Raw genomic sequence first — 23,384 nt, 5'->3', positions numbered from 1 at the left:
CGTGTAGTAGGCTACAACGTGATCTGATTGATTCTACATACCGGTAGGCCAGTCATTAGGCTACTTTTATAATCGCGGGAAAATATAGCAATGCATTCTGAAGCCCTGATTCTTTTCTCCCACGCCATTGTACACCGAGGGAGAGGTGCACTTTTATCCCTCGAGATACTTTCTCCTCCGATAATAAACTTGTACTTGTAACGAAAGGCAATTGAAAATGTAACAAAGTAAAGAGTAGATTACTGGCTCAAAAAAGTAGAAGTACCGTTTTTACTCATGCACGTTACTACCCACCCCTGGTCAGTACAGAACAGTAAGGTCTGTTTACATGATAAATGAACAAGTTAGTTAGGTACACATCAGTGCGTTTCTGAGAAATCTGTTTTGTTTGGCTGCTTAGCCACAGATTTTGATTGACTGTATTGAATGGACGCTTTCGCAAATCAAAACGGTATTACATTTTTGAGGGTTGGTCTGAAGATCGTCTGTGCCAAATTTCATTAAGAACGGACTAAATTTGCTACCTGTGTAAACTCTTTGGATTTTTTTTTATATATATAAAATCCAGCATGGTCGTCATGAGATGTCTTGATGGTTATGGTTATGGTTACTTAGCAGACGCTTTTGTCCAAAGCGACTTACAGAATATGAACATTACTAAAGTAAAACATTTACAGTTTTTTTGTTATACAAAATGGTAAGTCTACGCTAAGGAAAAAAGTATGATACCAATGATATCAATAACAATATAAAATATCAATAATAATGAAAAACATAAATATACAAACCATACATTTAAAATAATAATTAATTAAATGTAAGCTAAAGAGATGAGTCTTTAAACCACTAGGCAACTCATTTCACCAACAAGAAACCATCGAGGAAAAGAGTCTTGAAAGTGGCCTTTTAGCGTGTGGCTAAGTCCTGCAGGTCTCCTACAGGCCAGAGTGAGGGATTTGTATTAAAGAAGACACATGTAACTCCTCTCTTAGTGCTGCTGCATTCACCTGTAATGGTCTCACTACACAAGCAGACAGGCCAGCTAACAATGAATTGCAAAAATCTAGTTTCGAAAGAATCATGGCTTGTACAAGAAGTTGTGTGGCATATTTTCTCAGATAAGGTCTGATCTACCTAATGTTAAAAAGGTTAAACCGACATGATTTTGTGATTGAGGCTACATGCTCAGAGAAATATCCTTAAGCCATGCAGGAATACAATCTGATACGGTAGAGTCATCAGGCGGGAAAACAGGTGTGCAGATCTGGCAGTATTCTCTGGTCTAAATCCACATTTCAGTAAGAGCAGGGGTGGCCAAATTCTTCCCCGGGCCAAAACTAAATGTTCAAGTCAAGGACCATTAAATTGAAATGTATTGCATATTTGTGCAAAATTAACATTCTCTAAAAGGTAGCCTAATAAAAAAAAAACACTCTTTACTGTGCTTGTCTTTGGACTGTGTTTACAGTACTTTATTAATATTGTGAAATTATTGACCATCCATATGGCTGTTTTAAGTAGTAGATATATATGGTGTATCTGAAGCAATCAAAATCTTTGAAGAAAAGCATATGGAGCAATTGTATGTCTTTGAAGAAAGTTATTTGCATCAATATGAATGAATAATTTATATAGAAAACAACATGTCCCTATGGGACAAATTGACACATTCCTTCAAATTGACACATTCTTCAGTTTGAAAACCATATTGTTTAAAATGACCCTCCACCTATCTACTAATCACAAAGTCAGTAGTGTTTCAGCATTCCGGGTTGGCAACCTCGAGTCAGGGGGGAGGGGGAGGGGGAGGGGATACAACGCTCTACAGTAATTTGAAAGTGATTGCAGTACCAGTTTTGGCCACAATCTTACATATGGTTCCTTTTAAGTTTAAGCGAAGTCCCTTAACTGCTAGTAACTTGTTAGCGCATAGCTGTAGCTAGCCATCCACTTGTATTGAGAATAAGGAGATGTCGTCAAGACACAGCGCCCCACTCCCGATATCACTGCATCCGCCATGTTGTCAGGATACCCGCTAGAACCTATGGTTAGAACGTGTTCATTGTCTGTGTTGTTAGCAGAAGAAGTTGTTGTGATTCTGCACTACTTTAAGATGCCTGGAAGACACTGCAGTGTGGAAAAACTGCTCCAGTGCGTCACACTGATTGTCATGGAAACCTTAGAAACCATGGCTTGCAGTTTTTTTTGTTTCCCCACATGGAAAAAGATGAGGCTACTAGGGATGGGCGATACCACACTTTTAGAATTTGATACGATACTGATACTTTTTCTTGCATTTTCATCGATATCGATACCGATACCGATACTTATTGGCAATTTTTGTCAGTAAAAAATATTATTACATTTAAGACAAATCACAAGTCAATTACAGACCATTTATACAAAATGTATTATGGCCAATGCATAATAAAATACAAAATAAAATAAATAACATAAATATGAATGAAATAAATTAAATATGAAAACAAAAACAAAAAATAAACAAAAACGTACATATTTTCACTTTTCTTATTTCTCAAAAAAAGAAAAAAGACCAATTTTGGTATACTCTCGTGCAGGGTCTTCTGCAGGTGGCGTAGGAGACTCGACTCTGACAGCAGCCTGTCTTTTTCCAAGTTCGGTGTGGCTCTCTGGGTGCGTCGTCTTTAAATGTTTAAATAAATTGCTTGTGTTACTGCAGTGGGAAACTATTTTATCACAAACTTGACACCTTGCCGTCAGTTTGTCTAGTGGGGAGAAATAACTCCAGACCACACTTCGCTTTTTGTCTGACATGTCGCTTCTTTTCCTCCGGCGTTTTCCTCTGGCTGGCGCGCATTCGTGCTGATCCGTGTCATAAATGAAAACTATTTTTAAAACTATTTTTATGGATCGTTGTGAAAGAGTAGCTTCAATTGCACAACGAACACTGTCATTTCCCTTTGAGGATGGACCATAACTTGCTGTGATGGAGCTGCTAACGATTGGACTGAGATCGTAACTTTTGAAACCTGGCATGCAATACTTCTGCACGGAGACTCGTCTCCATCTGTAGAGAACACAACATGTAGGCTTACAAATATGTGCAATTTATTGGCAGTACCTTACCAAAAAATCCCATAGGATTCTGATAGAACTAATCCTAAAGGATTTCTATCATATTTTGGAACAAAAACATCCTACAGGAATCCTATTGGATTTTTTAAAAGCACAGAACATTATTCCTATAGGATTTCTATTCCTATAGGACTTATTCCAATAGGATTTAATCATTATTAACCAAAGGCATCAGGTTTTAACATGATATTCTTTGAAATAGTCTACTGTTTTAATAATAAATAAACTAGAAAAGCACTCAGAGAGCGCAGACTTAGCTCTGCCCAAGGGTCACTGATGCAATAAATTCCAGGTGTTCAGATCACCACCAAAATCTGTTCGGCCTGGGTTGGCCGTCTGAAAATTAAAATCCTTTCTGAACTTTCCCAGATATTATTAATTTAGGAAAATGGGCATATGACATAAAACGTAGAACAGAACTAGCAGTGTAGAATAGAGAAAAAAAGAAAGAAAGAAAAATAAATAAATAAAGAGGACCCCTTTTGCATACGTTTTTTTTTTAATTGCACTGAATTAGACAACCTGAAGTTTACAGGACTTAACAGGGTAAAAATCCTATAAGAAATTTTGATCTTATTTAAAAATCCTATTGGAATTTTACAATCCTATTGGACAAGTTTGTAATCCTATAGGACTGTAACAATGAACATACAAATCCTATTGGAATATCAAGAAATCCTGTAGAATCCTTTTGGAAAAAATGAAAATCCTGAAGGATTTTTTGATAAGGGCCAATTTATTGGTAAAATTCCACAAGTCTCCATTGACATTAGTGCAGCGAGGGCTTACTCTGGTCTGCATAAAGGGGGATTTTCCCCCCTCCCCCTTGAAATAATCGAACGCGGAAGTTGTCGAACGTTTGCGCCTCTCGCTCCGCTTTAACCCTCTCTGGTTCAGCTGTGTCTGGCTAGCTTCTACTTTCATGAGGAAACCGTGAGGATTACTAGCATGATCTTTACAACAGTGACCAATCATCTAAGCAGATTTTCTAAAATGGTAAACTTAACTCCTCAATATCTATGGGGGGAAAGTCGAGGCAACTTCTTAACTTCTTTTTAATTTCTCAGTTTAAACACCATGATAACTTCTCAAGCTGTCTTTCCTGCTCTGTGTCACTGTCTTTGTGTCGCTGTTGCCCATGGCAACCGATAGCGTAGGATGACAACATGGCAGATGAGCTCTGAAACCTCCCAAATCGTCACGCGATTGGTATCATACATGATTATAGACAATAACACTGTAAACACAATTAGATTTATCTGCTCTTATTGCTTGTTAAGAGAGAATGTTTATTTAGTGACATAAGGTGACAATCCCATTTATGCAGACCAGAACTGTCCCGTTTTGCTCCCATAGTAACGAATGATGCTCTATCTTGTTAGTAATCAAGGACCTTTGGTATTATTGTTTCCAGCAGGTATCCAAAATGCTGCTACACAAAAATTAAAAGTGGCTGGGGCATCCTCTAAGCTAATTTAGTCAGACTCGTCAGTCATGCTGGCTACAGCTGGATACTTCTCTTCTAGTTGAACTTCTCTTCTAGTTGAATCTTCTTGAATTTCCCCTTGAGGATCAATAAAGTATCTATCTATCTATCTATCGATCTATCTATCTATCTAGTTTAGATTTTTACTTTGACGAGAATATCGTGATATGTTTGTATTGCGAGATCTCACGAGATCTCGTGGCCCACGATATCTTGTCACATCCCTAATTTGGTATAAAGGAAGCATCCATGACTCAGCAGTGCTCCATCAGTGTCAAAAGATCATTAATAAATAAATAATAAATAAATAAATAATTCCTTTATCAATCCATTTTTTTTTTTTAAGTATATTTTTGGGCTTTTTATGCCTTTTAATCAGATAGGACAGTAGAGAATGACAGGAAGTGAGAGGGAGAGAGAGTCGGGGTGGGATCCGGAAAGGACCACGGGGCGGGAATCGAACCCAGGTTACCGGCATACGGTGCAGGTGCCTCAGCCAGTTGCGCCACAGCTGGGGCCTTAATAAAGATTCTTTGCTTAAATAAAGATGTATTACTTACTGTTATGTCTTCATTATTCCATACAATTGTTTTGTGTGGAGAAAAGTTATGGGAGTCACATAACTTCCATGCAGAGAGCTTGTTGATAAAAATGCAGAATGTTTTATCGGGAGTTTGGCGAGACTATATAATTACAAGAGAGTAAGAAGTGAAGACCTCAAAAAAATATTATATAAAATAAAATAAGAAATAAAAAACAAATAGATTGTGGAGCTTTGAGACATTCCTTCAACCATTTAACCTTAAAGGTTCTCTAAGCGATGCCACACGTTTTTTAGACATTCACATCACCTAACCAACCGCTAGCTGTCTGTGTCCTGAATACACTGTAAAAAAGCGTGATCTCTGTGGACAGCCCAGGCTCCAAAAACGGAAACAAAAACAACCTGGGCAAACCTAGCCCATAAAAACATAACAAACTGTTCCAGCAAATGAGAGATGCGCGTTAAGGAGGGTTTAGGAGAGTTTCAATTGCACGGGAGCAGCACGGGAGGGAGGGGGAGAAAGTAGCGAGTTAGCTCTCTGTTTTGTTTGAAAGTCAACAGAATTGACGTTACCTAGCATCACTTAGAGCACCTTTAAATGTATTATTTAAGTCAATGAAATTTAACAATTAAAACCCTCCTTCTTTTCTGGGTCCTGACAGTATCTTCTAAGTGTTTCTTATTTTTCCATGTGAAATTAACAAGCATTACGTTGATTTCTTTAACCAGAAGCCTTGGAGAATTCATTAATCAGTTCTATGGCTGGTCCAAATTGATATTTATCTTTTAGAAACAAAGCAGCGTCATCCGCCAGTTATTTGTATTCCTCTTTGAAATATAGATAGACCTTATATTAGGACTATTTACAAGCTTAGTCTGAAGATTATCTGTTCCAAATTTCGTGAAATGTACTATATGACCTGGTAAGGTATGACCTGGAAGTAGAATGTTGTTTTCAATACAAACAAATCATTGGGTATTTGCAAAAACACATTTCTGCTTATTGCAGAACCCCCCAGACACAAAATGATGCAAAGTCTGCGTCCTCACAATCAGGAATACATCAAAGTGTTGCTGAGATATGTTGCTGATTGACTGTATTGGTATTTTTTTGTGAGGCTTAGTCTGAAGATCTGTGCCAAAGTGGCAAAAGAATGGACAAAATTAGTGACCAGTGAAAACAATGTTTTGGATGTTTTTGATCACATCCAATATGGTATATATATATATATATATATATTGTATATGTGTGTGTGTGTATAGACTGGTGCGGTTGAACTACAGAAAAGCAGGCATATTGTATCAATATAGTAGTGCTGGGAGTATACTGTCTTCTTCATGGAAAAATATGGGATATGGAATACTTGCATCTACCAAACTGTGGGTAACAAAGTAGCCTGAAATTTTGACTTTTTGCCCTACATACTTATTTAGTCAGATTTTGAGCGGATACTGTGACCTTTGATGTTGTTAAGAAGTTGACTGCATGGGTTTTGCTACATGGGAACTATCTAAAGCTAACTTCTCCGTGCACACCTCAGACATTACCAGTTAAAGGCTCTGGGCAGGTAAGAGTTACCTGATAGCAGTAATGGTGGCACCTAAATGACTATTGATATATTAAAAAAAAGAAAAAAATATTAAATGCCATAATGTATAATTCAAATGGTCTTGTGTCAATAGAGAGGATATGCTTTCCACAAACTGTTTATTGGTCATAGGATTCTGATTATGTGTTTTGCCTCTGCAGAAAGGTCGCCTGCATTGTGATCCAACCTTTGAACTTGAAGAGATGATTCTGGAGTCGAGACCTCTTCATAAGAAGAAAAAGCGTCTGGCTAAAAACAGATCAAGGGACAACAGCAAAGACTCGCAATCAGTGAGTGTTGTCTCCACTTGATGAAATGAAATGGGGTGGGATGAGGTGTGAGTCATGTGGTATTATGTTTGACACTTTAATGAGTCTTCACATTTGAATGAGCAGACTGGGGTTTCTTGCTGGAGACAAAATGTTGTACCCTGCTTTGTCCTACCAATCAGGGGCTCGTTTCTAGAAAAGTTAGTAACGACGTTGCTCAACTACCGTGGTACAACGCAACTTGCGACCAAACAAGGAGTGTTACACCTGTTTCCAGAAAGCATCGTACCTGTGTCGCAATTCGCTACCTCCGGCATTCGAACACCGTAGTTCCAACAACATTATTGATGATGCATCGATACATATCATTGGTGGAAACAGTGGCAACGTGTAATACCCCACCCCCTAGAAATTCTCTGCCACGGCCTATGTCGACATTTTTCTAATTTAAACAGAGTGATTAATGCTGCCGTTGTCATTGCCATCAGCAAAAACCTAAACCTATTGCAAGCATATAAAACATTTTACTTAAGCTGACCAATATGTGTCATTATTTCTGTTAAATATCTATGTTGGGAAAAATATATAGCCTAAACGAATTTCAGGGTATCGCAAATTTTATTAACCGTCACGTGGCTTAATGGCAGCGCGTCGGTGCTCTGCGCACTCGGCCGGAGTTCGCATCCTATCTCTCCTTTTCACTTCTGAGTAAGAGTAGGCCTACGAGACACAATAGATTTTGACCATAAATATTTATGCATATAGTTACTCTACATCAAGAGACCAATGCCAATAGGTACATGACATCCTTGAAAACAATTGAATCCACAAATTAACATGAATAGCAAGAATGAGGGGAGTAGAGGAGTCAGTCTCTTAATCAAAATTAAGCTACAGAATAGATCAATCATTGAGTCACGAGAACACCGACTTCATAATTTTTGGTTAGGCGGTTGTGATTTTTGGTTAGGCTCTCCGGACACCAACTGGAACTACCAAGGAACGACATAAGTGCGACTGCCCAGGGGCAGTAGTTCAAATGAACAAACTTTGCGTCCTTGTTTGCGATTGAGAGTTCAAACTACCCTTTCTAGAAACACCAAATCCAAGAATGACGGAGCGAACTACCAAGGTTAGATAGATAGATAGATAGATAGATAGATAGATTAGTTTATTCATCCCCAGAGGGAAATTATGGTGTTACAGCAGCAATTAACTAGATGTACCGCAGAGCGGTACAAAATATGACCGCCGCCCAGTCCAGCACATTTTTTTTTTCACAAAAATTCACACTGAAAGGCCTATATGATTCTAACTGTCTCACTAAATTACATTATCCACACTCAATTCTCACTGGTATCTGCTAGACAACAAGTACCAAAACATGATTAGTTCATAGATTTCACATGTAAAATTCATTTTATACAACCCCACCCCCATCTTGCCTGTTCATAATTCTGAGAAATTCTTGTGTGCATGTGTGCGTGTACATGTTTATGTTTATGTGTGTGGGTGTGTGTGTGTGTTTGTGTGTGTGTGCGTGCTTGTGTGTGTGCCTGTGCATGCATGCGTACATGTCTACTGTGTGAGTATGTGTCATACGTATGATTACTGTGAATGTATGTGTGTGCGTGTGTATCTGTTTATGCACATGTGTGCACATGGAATGGGTTAAGATGACCCCTGGAGGCAAACATACGGAAAAAATTGGTCATCCTAGGCCCTACGGTTCTCAAGATATTCACAGAAAACTGTGTCTGCCCTACCCTCCTTTCGGGGGGTCCAGTCCAGCGGGGGGGCTACAGATCAAAACGAAAAATGATGGTTCCATGCTATCCATGTGGGGTTACATGCCCACCAAGTTTCGTGTACCCCGGTCATACAGTGTCCCAGGAATCCTTGACGGAAACTTGGACATGCGAAAAAGAGAAAAAAAAAGAAAAAAATCTGACTAAACCTATATGACCGCCGCTTCGCTGCGCGGCGGTCATAATAATATAAATTTCGATTAATTAATTTGAGAAATAACTGATAAAAAAAAATAGTGCAGATTAATCGATTCCGTATGACCTTTGACCCCGAGCCGTTCTAGTCAGTAACCATTAGACTGTAAAATTAAGGAGAGAGAAGAAAATGTCTGCCTAGATCATTGATTGGAACATTTACTTCTAAAAATTGGCCTGATGGTGTTAAAAATATAAAGTGTTGATTAAAATAAAGTCCTCTGCAATGTCTGCAGCAAGGAATTTGCATATCACTGGAGTTCAATGCAAAGAAATAGTGTTGACATTGAGGGGAGTGTTAATTTATTTTCATCGTGTCCCCTAGGTTATATCTGTGGCCTGAAATGCCTTGTAGTGAAAAAAAAACCTCTTCCCGAAGCACTTTTGAATTTATTTTCTCAGCATATTAGGTCATATCAAAGATTATTATGGCCATTATTTGAACAGTGAAAATAATAATAAAAGAGTTTTTGAACTTTAATGTCACTAATGCTGATTATTCAATGATTCGATTTGAATTTAAATATTTCAAATACTGTCACAGGAAAAATTATATATGCGATTAATTTAGATTAATTAATCACAGAGTGTGTAATTAATTCAATTACATTTTTTAATCGATTGACAGCCCTAATATAAATATATCACACATATACATACATACAAGTTAAATATATACAAGTTGGATAGTCTCTGTTAAAGAGGTTGTGAACTGCATTGTCTCTCAGCATAAGATTTTTCTCTCACGGTACAAAGGGGAGTTGTTGTAAATAGTTATGGCAGTGGGCAGGAAGTATTTTCTATAACAGTCCTTGTTACAGTGAAGTTGGAGCAACCTCCAGCTGAAAACACTCTGTTGTTTGACCAGTAGTTCGTTCAGTGGATGTGAGGTGTTTTCCATATTGTTAAGGAGCTTTTGCAACATCCTTCTCTCAACAACTAACTCTAGGGGTTCAAGTGTACTTCCAATTACAGAGCCAGCTCTTTTAATCAACTTGTTGAGCTTTTTGGTGTCATTTGCCCTGATACTGGTGCCCCAGCAGATGGCTGCAAAGAAAATGGTACTAAAAACAGCAGACTGGTAAAACATGTTCAACATCCTGCTGCACACATTAAAAAACCTAAGCTTCCTCAAGTTTTCCACTACCTCCACCTTTCCCCATGATGGAGACAGTGTCCTAGCCCTCCTAAAGTCCACTACCATCTCTTTGGTCTTGGCCATACTCTTAAGAGTAGGTGGTTGTTTCCACACCACGCCACAAAGCTGTTCAGCAGTTCTCTATACTCAGTATCCTCCCCATCCTTCACACAGCCTACAACTGCAGAGTCATCAGAGTATTTCTGCAGATGACAGGTTGCAGAGTTGTACTGAAAGTCTGAGGTGTACAGTGGGCATCGCTTTCAAATGGCCACTTCAGTCGCGCATTACGAGGCTTAAAGCTGCGTGAAGCTTTAGTACCACTTTCAGCCACTGTGCGTCGCTCTGCCACTGTACACAGGGGCGGACCTGCCATTAGGCATGGTCAGGCAATTGCCTGGGGCCTCGGCCACCAGGGGGCCTCGTCATCCCTGTATCGTATTTTTTTTTTTTTTTTAAATAAATGATCACCGCATCCAAACAATATATTCTAATCCATAATAAAAGATAGAAAAAAATATATATTTTGCCTCATGATTGCTCATAAACTCATCATAAAATCAAATGACTGCAAGTCCGCTTCCTGTCACCATAGCAGCAGCTAGTCTGAACGAGGTATTGGTGAGGTGTGGAGTTGAGCGATTGACAGCAGCAGAAAAGAAATTGCCTAAATTAACCAACTTATCCCACAGAAGAAAGTAATTTGGATAGTGATGCAACAACATCTGCTGAGCTGGGTGGTGTAGCTAATGCTAGCTGCACCACCGGCAACTCAAACTTGCACTACATATTCTTCTACTGATACTGATGATGATGATGATGATGATGATGATTATGATGTTGATCTAAGTGAAACACTGTCAAAGTCCGTACTGGTGCTGGTGGTGCTGCTACGGACACCATTTCAGTAGCAGAAGCTTTGGGTGCAAACAAAACCAGTAACGTGAGTAGCCCTAACACGATACCTAGCACTACAGTTATCAGTGACGACCCTGCGTTATGGCCAGACACCGTAAGAGATGCAGAGCGAGTTGAAATCGTTAAAAAAGCCCTGTGCAAATTAAGAACTTTGAATTCCCCAAAAATGCAGATAAACCACTCAGAAGATTCACGGTTGAACATTATTACATGGCCATGAAAAATGGGAGAAAAAATAAACAGAAAATGTTCGTCTCTACACATACATTACCTCGATTATGGCTACTTGGGTATGGCTTAAGGCTTGACTACACGGTGGTAGCGAAAATCGAAATCTGCTTTTGATAGCCTACCGGTGCCGCTCCACAAAACGTGTCAGTGTTGGGGGTAACGCAACTACGCAAATCAAAACAGTGTCTTGTGTGATAATTGAGACAGTAGAGAAATAACTGTTAAGAATTAATCTGTAGCTTCTGCAAAATATAAGTATATATTCCCTTTTTGATCCCGTGAGGGAAATTTGGTCTCTGCATTTATCCCAATCCGTGAATTAGTGAAACACACACAGCAACCAGTGAGGTGAAGCACACATTAATCCCGGCGCAGTGAACTGCCTGCATCAATAGCGGCGCTCGGGGAGCAGTGAGGGGTTAGGTGCCTTGCTAGGGGCACTTTAGCCGTGCCTACTGGTCGGGGTTCGAACCGGCAACCCTCCGGTTACAGGTCCGAAGTGCTAACCAGTAGGCCACGGCTGCCCCCAAAAACAATGTTGTTGGCGATTTAATACTATCTAACGACGTTTTTAAGTATAAGTATATATACTTTTTTGATCCTGTGAGGGAAATTTGGTCTCTGCATTTAACCCAATCGGTGAATTAGTGAAACACAAACAGCACACAGTGAACACACAGTGAGGTGAAGCACACACTAATCGGCAGTGAGCTGCCTGCTTCAACGGGCGGCGCTTCGGGGAGCAGTGAGGGGTTAGGTGCCTTGCTCAAGGGCACTTCAGCCGTGCCTACTGGTCGGGGCTCGAACCGGCAACCCTCCGGTTACAAGTCCAGAGTGCTAACCAGTGGGCCACGGCTGCCCCCTATGCCCCCAGGCTAGACAACTATGACCCACGTTAATTTGCCCTACTTCTTGACTGCAATGTAGTCAATTGACTGCTTGACATGTCATTTTTATTTTTCTGTACAATAAACAAATACATCTGCTTTATGCCGCAGAATTACATTCATATTTGGCTGACTTCTGCAGACGCGCCACTTCCCTCCCCATATTCCAAGATTAAGATAGTAGTTAATCAATAATTTAACACACGACAGTTGGACAGCCAACTTCATCATGTTCCCAAGTATGGCTCTCCGTTTGGGACATCGAAAACGTATATTTTTAATAGGGTAGACTACCGTCGGAGATGCTGTCTTGCAAAGGCCTCGGGATAACACGTTATCTCCACTATCATCAGTCATGCCCCTTGATCAAAGTGGGGAATGAAATAAAAGTTTGAGAACCACTGGCTTAACAAGTTACCTGCAGTCCAGAACACACAGAATTTGTTGCAATATTCTGATGATATCGGCGATGATATCGGCAAATGTTTGTTTTCCAAAGTAAGAATTTCACTTCACCATGACCTTCGACAATGAATAGCTCATTACACTTGTTACTGTTAAACGTAGGCCTACTGGTATCATTACAAACATTATTGAGACACATTGGATTGTGTTGAATGTACTTGAACTTTCCACACTGTCCACAGCTGTGGTATCAGGGGCAGGAGGATTACTGTTAGTGCAGGCTTTACATAAAATTCTTCAACAGAAGGCCTCGAATGCAGGCTTGCCCAAAATAAAGGCCTGTGGTTTGCGCAGCCTACAGTCAGTAGGTTAAATAACAGACCCGCCACAATGTGCGGTATGATGCTTTTTTACGAGCAAGATGTTTTTGGTGCCCTACGCACACTGCATGTTAAATAACAATGATCATCAGTAATATTCGACCATTAATTTGTGTAAATAGGCAAGCGTGACCACCTTGATTAGCTGATTGGCTGATGATTGTAATGCGGGCATGATTCCACCTCCCTTACGATGATGAGTGACAGGTGACAGGTCTCAGAATGCGTGCGCTACACAAGGACGGAAGATGATGGATAACTGGGGCCGTAGGCTATTCACAAAGGCTTTTATCTTACCACTAGGAGTAGGCTACTCCTAAATCGCACTAAAAGATTTTAGCTTGGAGTTTTCTCTTAAAAGTTATTCACAAAGCCTTTCAGACCTACTCTTGGCAAAGAAAAAAATGACAACTCCTAAACTAGGAGTGAGTCTTCGTTGCTATGGATGACGTCATTACTCATGCATGAGCTTGACTGAAGTGACCACCTTGATTGGCTGACGATTGTAACGCAGGAATGATTCCAAACACCTCCCTTCTGATGATGAGTGACAGGTGACAGGTCGAGAATGCGTGCGCTACACAAGTAGTGCAAGGACGGAAGATGATTAATAACTGAATAAAAAGGCCTAGCCTAAATGAATAGACCCAGGCTATGAATAGAGAGTAAGGCAAAACAAATAGCCTAGTGGCCTAATGAAACATAGGCCTATGGATTGATGCAGTACCTTTGCAACATTATTAAATTAATCTATCACCATATGCCTACGTTTGCAAAGAGAACATTTTAATTTGATTCACAATGAAACGTTACATTTAATTTACATGTTAACAATGAGTAGTTTTGGTTGTTGTTGGTATGTTATTGCATCCCTTTTATGAATGCAAAATTGTTCCCTCGCGATTGGAAGCTCCCGTTGCCGCATAGGCTACGCGTTTCAAAACATCGCAACGTAAAATGCCACAAAAAGCTGTTTATGAATAGGTCTTAGTGAGTTAGGAGTCCTCTCGACTTCTTTTAAGCTGTCCCAGACTTAGGTGCTACTTTTAGGTGTAAAATGCCAGTTAGGACCTATTTTAGCCTTAAAATTCTTTGTGAATACGGCCCCTGAATAAAAAGGCCTAGCCTAAATGAATCAAGAGTAAGGCAAAACAAATAGCCTAGTAGCCTAATGAAACATACTGATTGATGTAGTATCTTTGTAACATTATTAAATTATTCTGTTACTATGCCTACGTTTGCAAAAGAGAACATTTTAATTTGATTCACAATAATGTTACATTTAATTTACATGCTGACAATGATTAGCCTAGTTTTGATTGTTGTTGGTGGAGTTATTGCATGTTAGTTATGCCTACAATGCAAAATTGCTTCCTCACGATTGGAAGCTCCTGTAGCTGCATAGGATTTCAAAACACGGCAGAATGCCGCAGGTTTGTGAATAGGTCTGTGAGTTAGGAGTCCTCTCGACTTCTTTTAAGCTGTCACAGAGGTGGGAAGGTGGGATTTGTTGGGGGCAGGGCCGGATTAACTGGGCACAAATGTCTGATGGCTCCCCTGCCCCCTAGCCAACGTGAATCGGGTGGTCAGTTAACCCTTAGAACCCGATTGACGCAAAGTGCGTCAAAAAACACACCCTTTCTTCTCTGTTACATTGCTCCGCGACTGTTCATCGCAACGAGATGAAACCTTTATTGCATGACAGAGAAGAAGTGGGGCTTTCCAAAGAGACTACGCACTTGTCTGTACGATCAAGTATGAAAATTAAAAGAAATCATGAAATTAAATCAAATTGCATCATATTTACAGTCTATACTTCTCTGCATTCACCTGCGCACCCATTACTCTCGTTTGAATTACTCGCGAACCCATGATCGCATAAATATGGCAAGCATATCAGATGAAAGAGGAGAAACAGGGCTATCCATTGGTATCATGGATATCGATCTTTCTCGCTTATAAAAACAGACGAAGTGACTGCAAAATATTAACGTCATGTACACAAACCAACGCTGCACACCCATTACTCTCGTTTGAATTACTCGCGGACCCGTGATCGGATAGATATGCCACGTATGTCAGATGAAAGAGGAGACACAGAGCTATCATTTGATGCCAAATACAGGGTTCCTTCTGGGTTATAAAACTGACGAAGTGACAGCAAAATAATAACTTCATATAGCTGGACTTACCCCACGTTTTTGTCTGTTTTTGTGGCAAAGCATGTTTATAATCCAACTCTATCCTGTGTTTCTCTATGGCAAAACATGTTCATAATCCGGTTTTGAGATCCTAGCAAATTCTTGCATGGCATCCAATTCAAGGCTCACATTGCATCCCAATTTGTTCAACAAAGAAACACCTTTTTTGCCTTTACTTTGTTCATGGCTATGCAGTAAAAAGTTGAGAATCATCATGAGTGCATACACCATAGTCACACATGCTAACAGGCAAACTTGGGTCAAGTCAGGTCAGATCAGTTCGTGTCACAGATATGGAGCGCATTTATTTCCGTAAATCACACACCACATATTTCTGTAAATTGCTCAGCCCCAGAGTATCCCTCCAACATGGCAATTATATTGCCCGTTTCAGGACAGTCTGCCCTACACACACATGAAATGCATGTAGAACTATGAGCTTGCTGTGGTGAGATACAGGTCAAAATATAATAATTTTTATAATATGATTTTTATATTTTAATTCTTTAAAAATCAATGCCAGTACTAATACATGAACTGATCGGATCTGGATAGCCTAGACTCTGCTGAAAAAAACAATATATAATATGTGTGTGTGGCACTTACAATGACCAGAATAAATCCTTATGAATAAAGGTAGTGAAAATACCCTAAAAACAGCTTAGGGTTCTAAGGGTTAATAGGCCTATATTGTGAAGATTTTTCTTGCCATCTAAGGCACGAGCGCATCTGTGAGGCCAAGCCCACCAAGTAGCTCGTTTGTTTACAACTAACATTCCATTTAATTAAACTGCTTTGGCTATGCCGAAATAGTTTTCAACATTTTGAATATTAGTGTCGGGTGTATATAACCATACAAACGCGCTTCCTGCACTCATTGTTTTAAAAGGAGTAATTTCGGCTTTGTCAGAACTGAAGACCTGTGGACGGCACGGCACGGCATGCCTAATGAAAATAAATGAACGCAAAGCAACACAACACAGACCCCGCTTCTCTCGCGTCAGTCACTGACATGAACGAAACGCAGAGCAGCAAAGCAGCGCGGGCGGAAGACGGCGACAATTGGCAGGGGAGGGTCATGTCTTTTTTAACAATTCTGTCGGACGGTCATTGAACAATTTCTAGCAGGCAAGGGAGGGTCATGCAACTTTTGACTGAAGCACTCAAAATCCCTCCGGTGGCCCCTTCAATAAATAATGAACAGTCCCTAGATTGCCGCTGGGCTATATGTCTGGGATTGGGGAGAGCACTAAATGCTCTACTGAATAAGCACGAAGTCAAACCTTTAAATGAAAAAAAAAAATGTAATGTTAATGAAGTAAACTTGTGACCATCAAAAATCGTTTATCGCCTGTAACTCTGTGATAACAGGACGTAACAGAAAGGCATTTGGCTGAGCAACAGAGATTAATATGCTCTATATTTTGTCCAAATGATGTCTGTCTATCATCGTTGCACTCGGAGAAAACCAGAATGTTTAATTTGTCCTGCATTTAATTTGTTCTGCGTGTCCTTCTACGGCTGCAAACGGGATTCACTCGCAGTTAACCAAATATTTCTTTATTAGGGCAGGGCAGGCATATTTCTAGCTATTAAATTATTTCTAAACAAGTCTTCTAAAGTCTGAAGTGAAGTCTGTGTAGGGTTTTCCAGGCTCCATTTCTTTTTACGAGACACCCTGCTCACTTGAGACATCTACCGGTTTGGGTTGTTGCAGCGTCGTTGCAGCGTCACTGGAAAAATACAAATTAAAGTCTCGTGATCCCGCGCGCGGACCACGAGTGAAGCTGGCCAAGTCGAAGCACTGCCCACTGTATATTGTGAAGAGGAAAGGAGAGAGTACAGTCCCCTGCGGTGCTCCTGTGCTGCTAACCACCTTCTCGGACACACATCCTCCCATCCGTACAAACTGTGGTCTTTCCGTCAGGTAATCAACAATCTATGATGTTATGGATGTCTCCACCTGCATCCTTTGTAGCTTCTCTCTTAGCAAAACAGGTTGTATGGTGTTGAAGAACATTATTCTCACTGCACTACCAGCTTCATCCAGGTGGTTGTGGGCTCGCTGAAGTAGGTGATGATGATGGCATATTCAACACCAACTTCAAGTTGGTAGGCAAACTGCAGTGGGTCCATTGAGGTGGTCACCTGAGGTCTGAGGTGTGCCAACACCAATCTCTCCAGCACTTCCATGCAGTGTGATGTTAATGCCACTGGTCTGTAATCATTGAGGACTGATGGAGAAGACTTCTTGGGTACTGGAACAAGGCATGATGTTTTCCACAGCACTGGAACCTTCCCCTGACAGGCTGGTGTTGAATAGGCACTGTAGAATCCCGCCTAGCTGTTCTGCACAGGCCCTCAGGACCCTGGGGCTTACACAGACTCTCCAGCTGCCTCTTTACCTGGCTCCTGGAAACATACAGGCTGATGGGGGAGGTAGAGGAGGGCCCTGTATTTCCTGATGCAGGGGAGGTTGCTAATGGGGCTGTGTTGCAGTCCATGGTGGTGATCGAGAGGGTCGAGGATGCAGCTGAAGGGGTGATGGATTTGAGGGTTGCGACGCAAGTTAGCAAACGGCACTAGCAATCAGTGAAGTGGTCATGTGTGCAAAATTTCAGCATCTTTTGAAATGTGCGATATATGCAAGTGAGAATATAAACAAAGGAAATACATTTTCAATTTGATAACATTGGTAAATATAGCTGGTTGAGTGAACTCCATAAGTGTACAAAGCTAGCTTGGGAATATCCAAACGAAACTTTGGCAAATTTGGGGTTTGCTGTGCAGGTCCGTCTGACTAAGTGGCCATTGACGCCTATTTCCAATGTTCCTAAAACCCGGGCACACAATTACAATTGATAATCCGGCATGGACGTGTATTTTCTTTGGAATTGAGTAAAGCTGCATTTAAATCTTTAATTTATAAAGTTGCTACACTTCTGAAACGATTTGGTAATGCACCAATTGATAATCCGGCATGGACGTGTATTTTCTTTGGAATTGAGTAAAACTGCATTTAAAACTTTAATTTATAAAATTGCTACACTTCTGAAACGATTTGGTAATGCACCTACGATTTGGTAATGCACCAATTTAAGTTTAATTTCATTTCTTGTTACGCCCCTGCTGAAAGCCGTAGCTCAATCTTAATCTCAATTGAGAAGGGTCTAGTGTCAATGAGGCTAGTGCAAAGCTGTCATCAAAGCAAAATATAAGTAAGTATATATACTCTTTTGATACCGTGAGGGAAATTTGGTTTCTGCATTTATCCCAATCCGTGAATTAGTGAAACACACTCAGCACACAGTGAACACACAGTGAGGTGAAGCACACACTAATCCAGTGAGCTGCCTGCAACAACAGCGGTGCTCGGGGAGCAGTAAGGGGTTAGGTGCCTTGCTCAAAGGCACTTCAGCCGTGCCTACTGGTCGGGGTTCGAACCGGCAACCCTCCAGTTACAAGTCCAAAGCACTAACCAGTAGGCCAAGGCTGCCCCTACTCTGAAGAATCCAAAATATAAAAAATTGACTTAGCCTACACTATTTTGCTTATCCTTACCTTTTTGTAAAACCTATAAGGTGTGTCTTTAACTAGTCCTGTAAGGCCCATTTTAAGGAACAAGCCATCACAACATTCCTATCCCAACAACCAGTGTTGCCAGATACAGCTGATTATGTAAAGCCCACAACTCCTTAGAAAACCACCAAAATGCACACAGAACCACCAAAATACTTGAGTATTGACCAAAATATGTTGTTATTTCAGTTAGCCTATTAGCTGGTTTGATGCTCATTGAGCTCAATGCAAATTAAACCAGCTAATAGGCTAACTCAAGTATTTTGGTGGTTCTGTGTGCACAGACTAAACGGTACAAAAAAGTTATGATAGCATACTGGAAGCTTCTACCCTTTCGGATGTGTAGAGTTGTAGGCCTAGGTGCACTTAGTTGTTAGCGATTGACCAGGTTGCTTTTTGAAATGAAATGCGTTTGTTAGGCTAGCCGATTGTAAAAAAATAGGAAATTAAAGTGCGTGCCCGTGCCTATACATTACACAAACAATCTTAAATCGCCGGAGATAACATTCGTTAGACAGGCAAAGCTGTCAGCAGCAACATGCATAAGAGCCTTAATAATGTAAGAGGGTCTCGCATGGACACTTTCATGATGCATGAATTAACATTAGGCTATAGGTTATTAATTCAACTGTGACATGAAATGTTTGCTCGATAACTTTAAATTCTTAGTGGAACATGCACAGCACAGACAAGTGGGATGCTGGACAGGTCGCTACATGTAGGTGTGCTGAAAAACGCGGACCAGATTTGGGCGGAAAAGCTGAAAAAAACTGTAATGGATTAGCCTACCTACATCGGTGCGGCCCGGAGTTTTGAAAATAAACTGGATTGGGAATCCGGATCGGGATTTTCCCGTGTAGGCCGATCACGATTCCCGTGTAGGCCCCCCGAAACCCAAAAAATGCAGTTTTTCCCTAAATAACTACCTAAACCGTGGCACCGAGAATGAAGAAATTATTATGGTATGTTGGTCTCAAGGGCCCACATCAACCTAGCCCATAATCACTCATTTGTGATTTGCACCCCGCCCACCCCGGTAAAAAATGAAAATGCAATATCATTCTGCTTTAATCGCCCCTCTCTTCAGTTAAGATGTTCAGAACTGCACCAAATTTTATGTGTATGATTAACCTGACATTCTCTGGGGGTATGCCAGTCTTGTAGAATTTCATCCATGGGGGGGTCTAAAAAAATTAAGTTGTGTGCACATTTAGTGACTGTACACTCATTGGCCTGTAGATGGTGGTGCACACATATACACACGCACACACACACACAGGCACGCACATACTATCGGTATCGGCAATTAGAACAGCCGATACATAATTACAAAATCAGTAGGATTAAAGGAAAACCAAATATTCATCTTCATTTGGCTGCATTTCCAGTATTGGCGTCACATAGTCGTTTGTCCACCAGATGGCGCATCGTTGCAGTGAGACGTAATTTTGTTGGAAGTTAATCTAAAGTGGGTTGGAAAGACAATAGACGCTTCCTACAAGGACAACACTGTAGTTTACCGCAGAGAATGTCTAATAAGGGTAGGATGATTTCCACATGAAATGTAATTCCCATTTCTTCTTGAAACCGAAATAAATCTGAGAATGTTTATCGGACATGCTTGGTTTTTACTGCAGGTAGGCTATGTTAATCTTATACAAGTTATAGCCTAGGACGTAGGTAAAATAATGTTACCGTTAGCATTGGTTGAGTGATGGAGGCCAATTTAATGTATTTGTAGAAAACAATAAATGCAGTTATAGGCTACCGTGATGGTTTTCTAATGGAAAAGATATACCGTATTTTCCGGACTATAAGTCACTCCGGAGTATAAGTCACATTAGTCAAAAAATGCGTCATGAACAGGAAAAAACATATATAAGTCGCACTGGACTATAAGTCACATTTATTTAGAAATGTATTTCACTAAATCCAAAACCAAAAACAGAGACTATGTAACTGGACTATTGAGGCCAAAAAGATTAATGTTAATGAAGACGAAGAAGGAGTGAAGGCAGCCAAGAAGAGGGCCGGATAGGCCTAATTGTAAAGCAAAAGATTCACTGAAAGAAAATGCCATGTGTTACACCAAAATTTAGCTAAAATGTGGATAATACAATGCAATCAAGCATGTGGAGTCACAAGCTGGCAGCAGATTAAATGCTCAGGAGAGAGAAAAAGACGGTTTTAAAAGGATGTGACCAAAGCGCAAGCCAGGCGAACGGCCTATAGGCCCGACAGTAATTGTAAAGCAATTTACAAAAGATTCACTGAACAAAAATGTTGATGTGGTACATGAAAATGTAGCTAAAAATGTGGAGAATGCAATGCAATCCAGCATTTTGGCCGATGTGGAGTGACAAGCCGACAGCAGACTAAATGCCCACGAGAGAGAAAAAGATGCGTTTTAAAAAGACGTGCACAGACCGGTTTTCATAGGACGTGTAGACCAAAGCTGCAGCAAGCAGGTGATATTTAGAAATGTATTTCACAAAATCCAAGAACAGACAGATGTAACTGGACACAGAGGCCAAAAATATTGAGAATTCTACAGGAAATGTTAATGAAGACGAAGGAGTGAATAGTGGCAAGAGGCAAGCCGAAGGCTGCTGACGAGTGCCCGCGCTAATTGTGAAGCAATTTACAAAAGATTCACTGAACAAAAATGCTGATGTGGTACATGAAAATTTAGCTAAAAATGTGGAGAATACAATGCAATCAAGCATTTTGGGCGATATATTGGCACAAGCTGGCAGCAGAACAACTACTCGGCTGGCCACCTCCATGAGAGCGAGAGAAAGAAATATGTGCATTTAAAACCAGGGCCTACATTTCAGCGCGGGATTGCGGGTATTGCGCATAAGTTATTAAGTATTGAGCATAATAATAAAAGTCCCACAACTTCATCATAATGACAGAAATTCCCACACATGTTACAGCGCTGTCTGATAACGTTAATCTAATAATGGAGCGGCCTGAATGCGGGACTATTGACTGGACGGACCAACTCTGACTTCAATTGAACCCCATGCAGAGACACAAGCGCGCATGAACCATGTGTGCGCATGATGTGTTCTCCATTTGAGGAACGTTATAATCGATTGCGGATGTGAACAGACAGATACAGACACAAAGCGCATAGTAGGCCTACTTTCACTTTCTAGTGTGCGTATTCAGTACGTGAAAGATAATTAGTAGCAAAACAGCGATCAAATATTAGCCTACATGGCAGTAAGTTTTGTTTTCAAATGTTTTCATGCATGTCTAGATAACGGGTGAGGAATGTTTAGGAGACAGACTATCGTAAATCTTCACATTATGGCTGGGGTCTTTTTATTTAGGCTGCGCATAGCACAGCACAGGCATGGCTTACTGTTTGATTATATTGCTATCAGGACTGATGACCACTGAAATCTGTGGGGTATTTGATGGTTCACTATTAAGTTTCATGTATGAAAGGGTTTTGGGATTTCCATCCGCTTATTGCGAGACCCCACAGATTTCTTATTGCGAGAAAGGCATCCGCTTTCATTTATTCATGGAACGTGTGTTGTCTGGCAGCAACAATTGTGTTTAAATGTAGGTTACTGCTTCAGCCTCTGGCAAGCTCAGAAGGGGGCGGCATGCAACTGGTAGCTTGAGAGCAACGTGTTGGAGACTCAGGTGTAAGACAATGACTTTTCATTGGCAAAAATATTAAACCAACCAACAATATAAAATATTAAGAAGAGCTCTTTTATGAGTTAAATTGAAACACAATTATTACTGGCCTTTATTTGTCCGAATCTGAGGCCCAAATAGAATACTGGCCATAATTTGAGGATTTAGGTATGCACGTGTGTTTCAGGCATAGCGCAACCACTAATCTCTGACTGAAAGTGCACAGAACTTGTGCATTTGAGAGCGCTCTCTCGCGGCTAGACAGTAATGTTTCATGTAGGGTTCATGTCAGTTAATATGAATTAAGATTTAAAAACATGTTCAATTATATATTTTTTCATATGTAAGTCGCACCTGACTATAAGATGCAGGGCCAGCCAAACTATGAAAAAAAGTGTGACTTATAGTCCGGAAAATACGGTACCTGAAAGATAACCTGTCTATGATGCATCCTAAACACCGGGCTGGGACATTGCTGCTCAAAGTCTCAAAAAGCATGAGTCAACATTCATTCCCAAACACTAATGTATGTAATGTATCCAGGGCAGGGCTGTACCTACACATATTTATTGGACGTGCTACAAAAATCATTCTTTGCGATGGATGATTTAGTACCAACGTTACACCGGTCCGATACAGTTTTGCCTATGGCTATACCATGAGACTGAGACGCTTTTTGTTTGTTCGAAGTGCGTGTTTAGGGTGTGAGAGGGAAGTCGATGTGCTTTGATTCCAGCTTGGTAGTTGTAGTCTATGCGATTAAAAGCACGTGTGTGTGAAGTATCCAAACAATGATAACACTTTCATTATGGCTGCTTTAGCCACAGACCTTCAGCTACTGTACAGTGGGTCCCATTTAGAAGTGTCCACTTCATTTGCGCTTTCCGTGATTCACGCAGATGCGTGAAATGTATTACTGATATGCAAAACTATTAACTTTTCGCCAATCCGCTTGATACTGTAAGCCATTGGTTCCC

The 23,384-nt window shown here is 40.5% G+C and overlaps 1 protein-coding gene across 3 annotated transcripts in view; it reads left to right on the top strand.

Moving 5' to 3' along the window:
- Window positions 1–23,384, top strand: part of LOC125311500 (serine/threonine-protein kinase 32C-like) — a 284,135-nt gene that overhangs the window by 206,400 nt on the left and 54,351 nt on the right. For all 3 annotated transcript variants that reach the window (XM_048269621.1, XM_048269623.1, XM_048269622.1), the window contains exon 10: window positions 6,898–7,026. In XM_048269621.1, coding sequence (XP_048125578.1) covers window positions 6,898–7,026 — 129 coding nt within the window. The remainder of the gene's footprint in view (window positions 1–6,897; window positions 7,027–23,384) is intronic.

Source organism: Alosa alosa, chromosome 18, assembly GCF_017589495.1.
Source record: "Alosa alosa isolate M-15738 ecotype Scorff River chromosome 18, AALO_Geno_1.1, whole genome shotgun sequence".
NCBI classification, from domain to species: domain Eukaryota; kingdom Metazoa; phylum Chordata; class Actinopteri; order Clupeiformes; family Clupeidae; genus Alosa; species Alosa alosa.
Note: the sequence above shows the minus strand (reverse complement) of the source record. Positions and strands in the feature narration are given on the sequence as shown.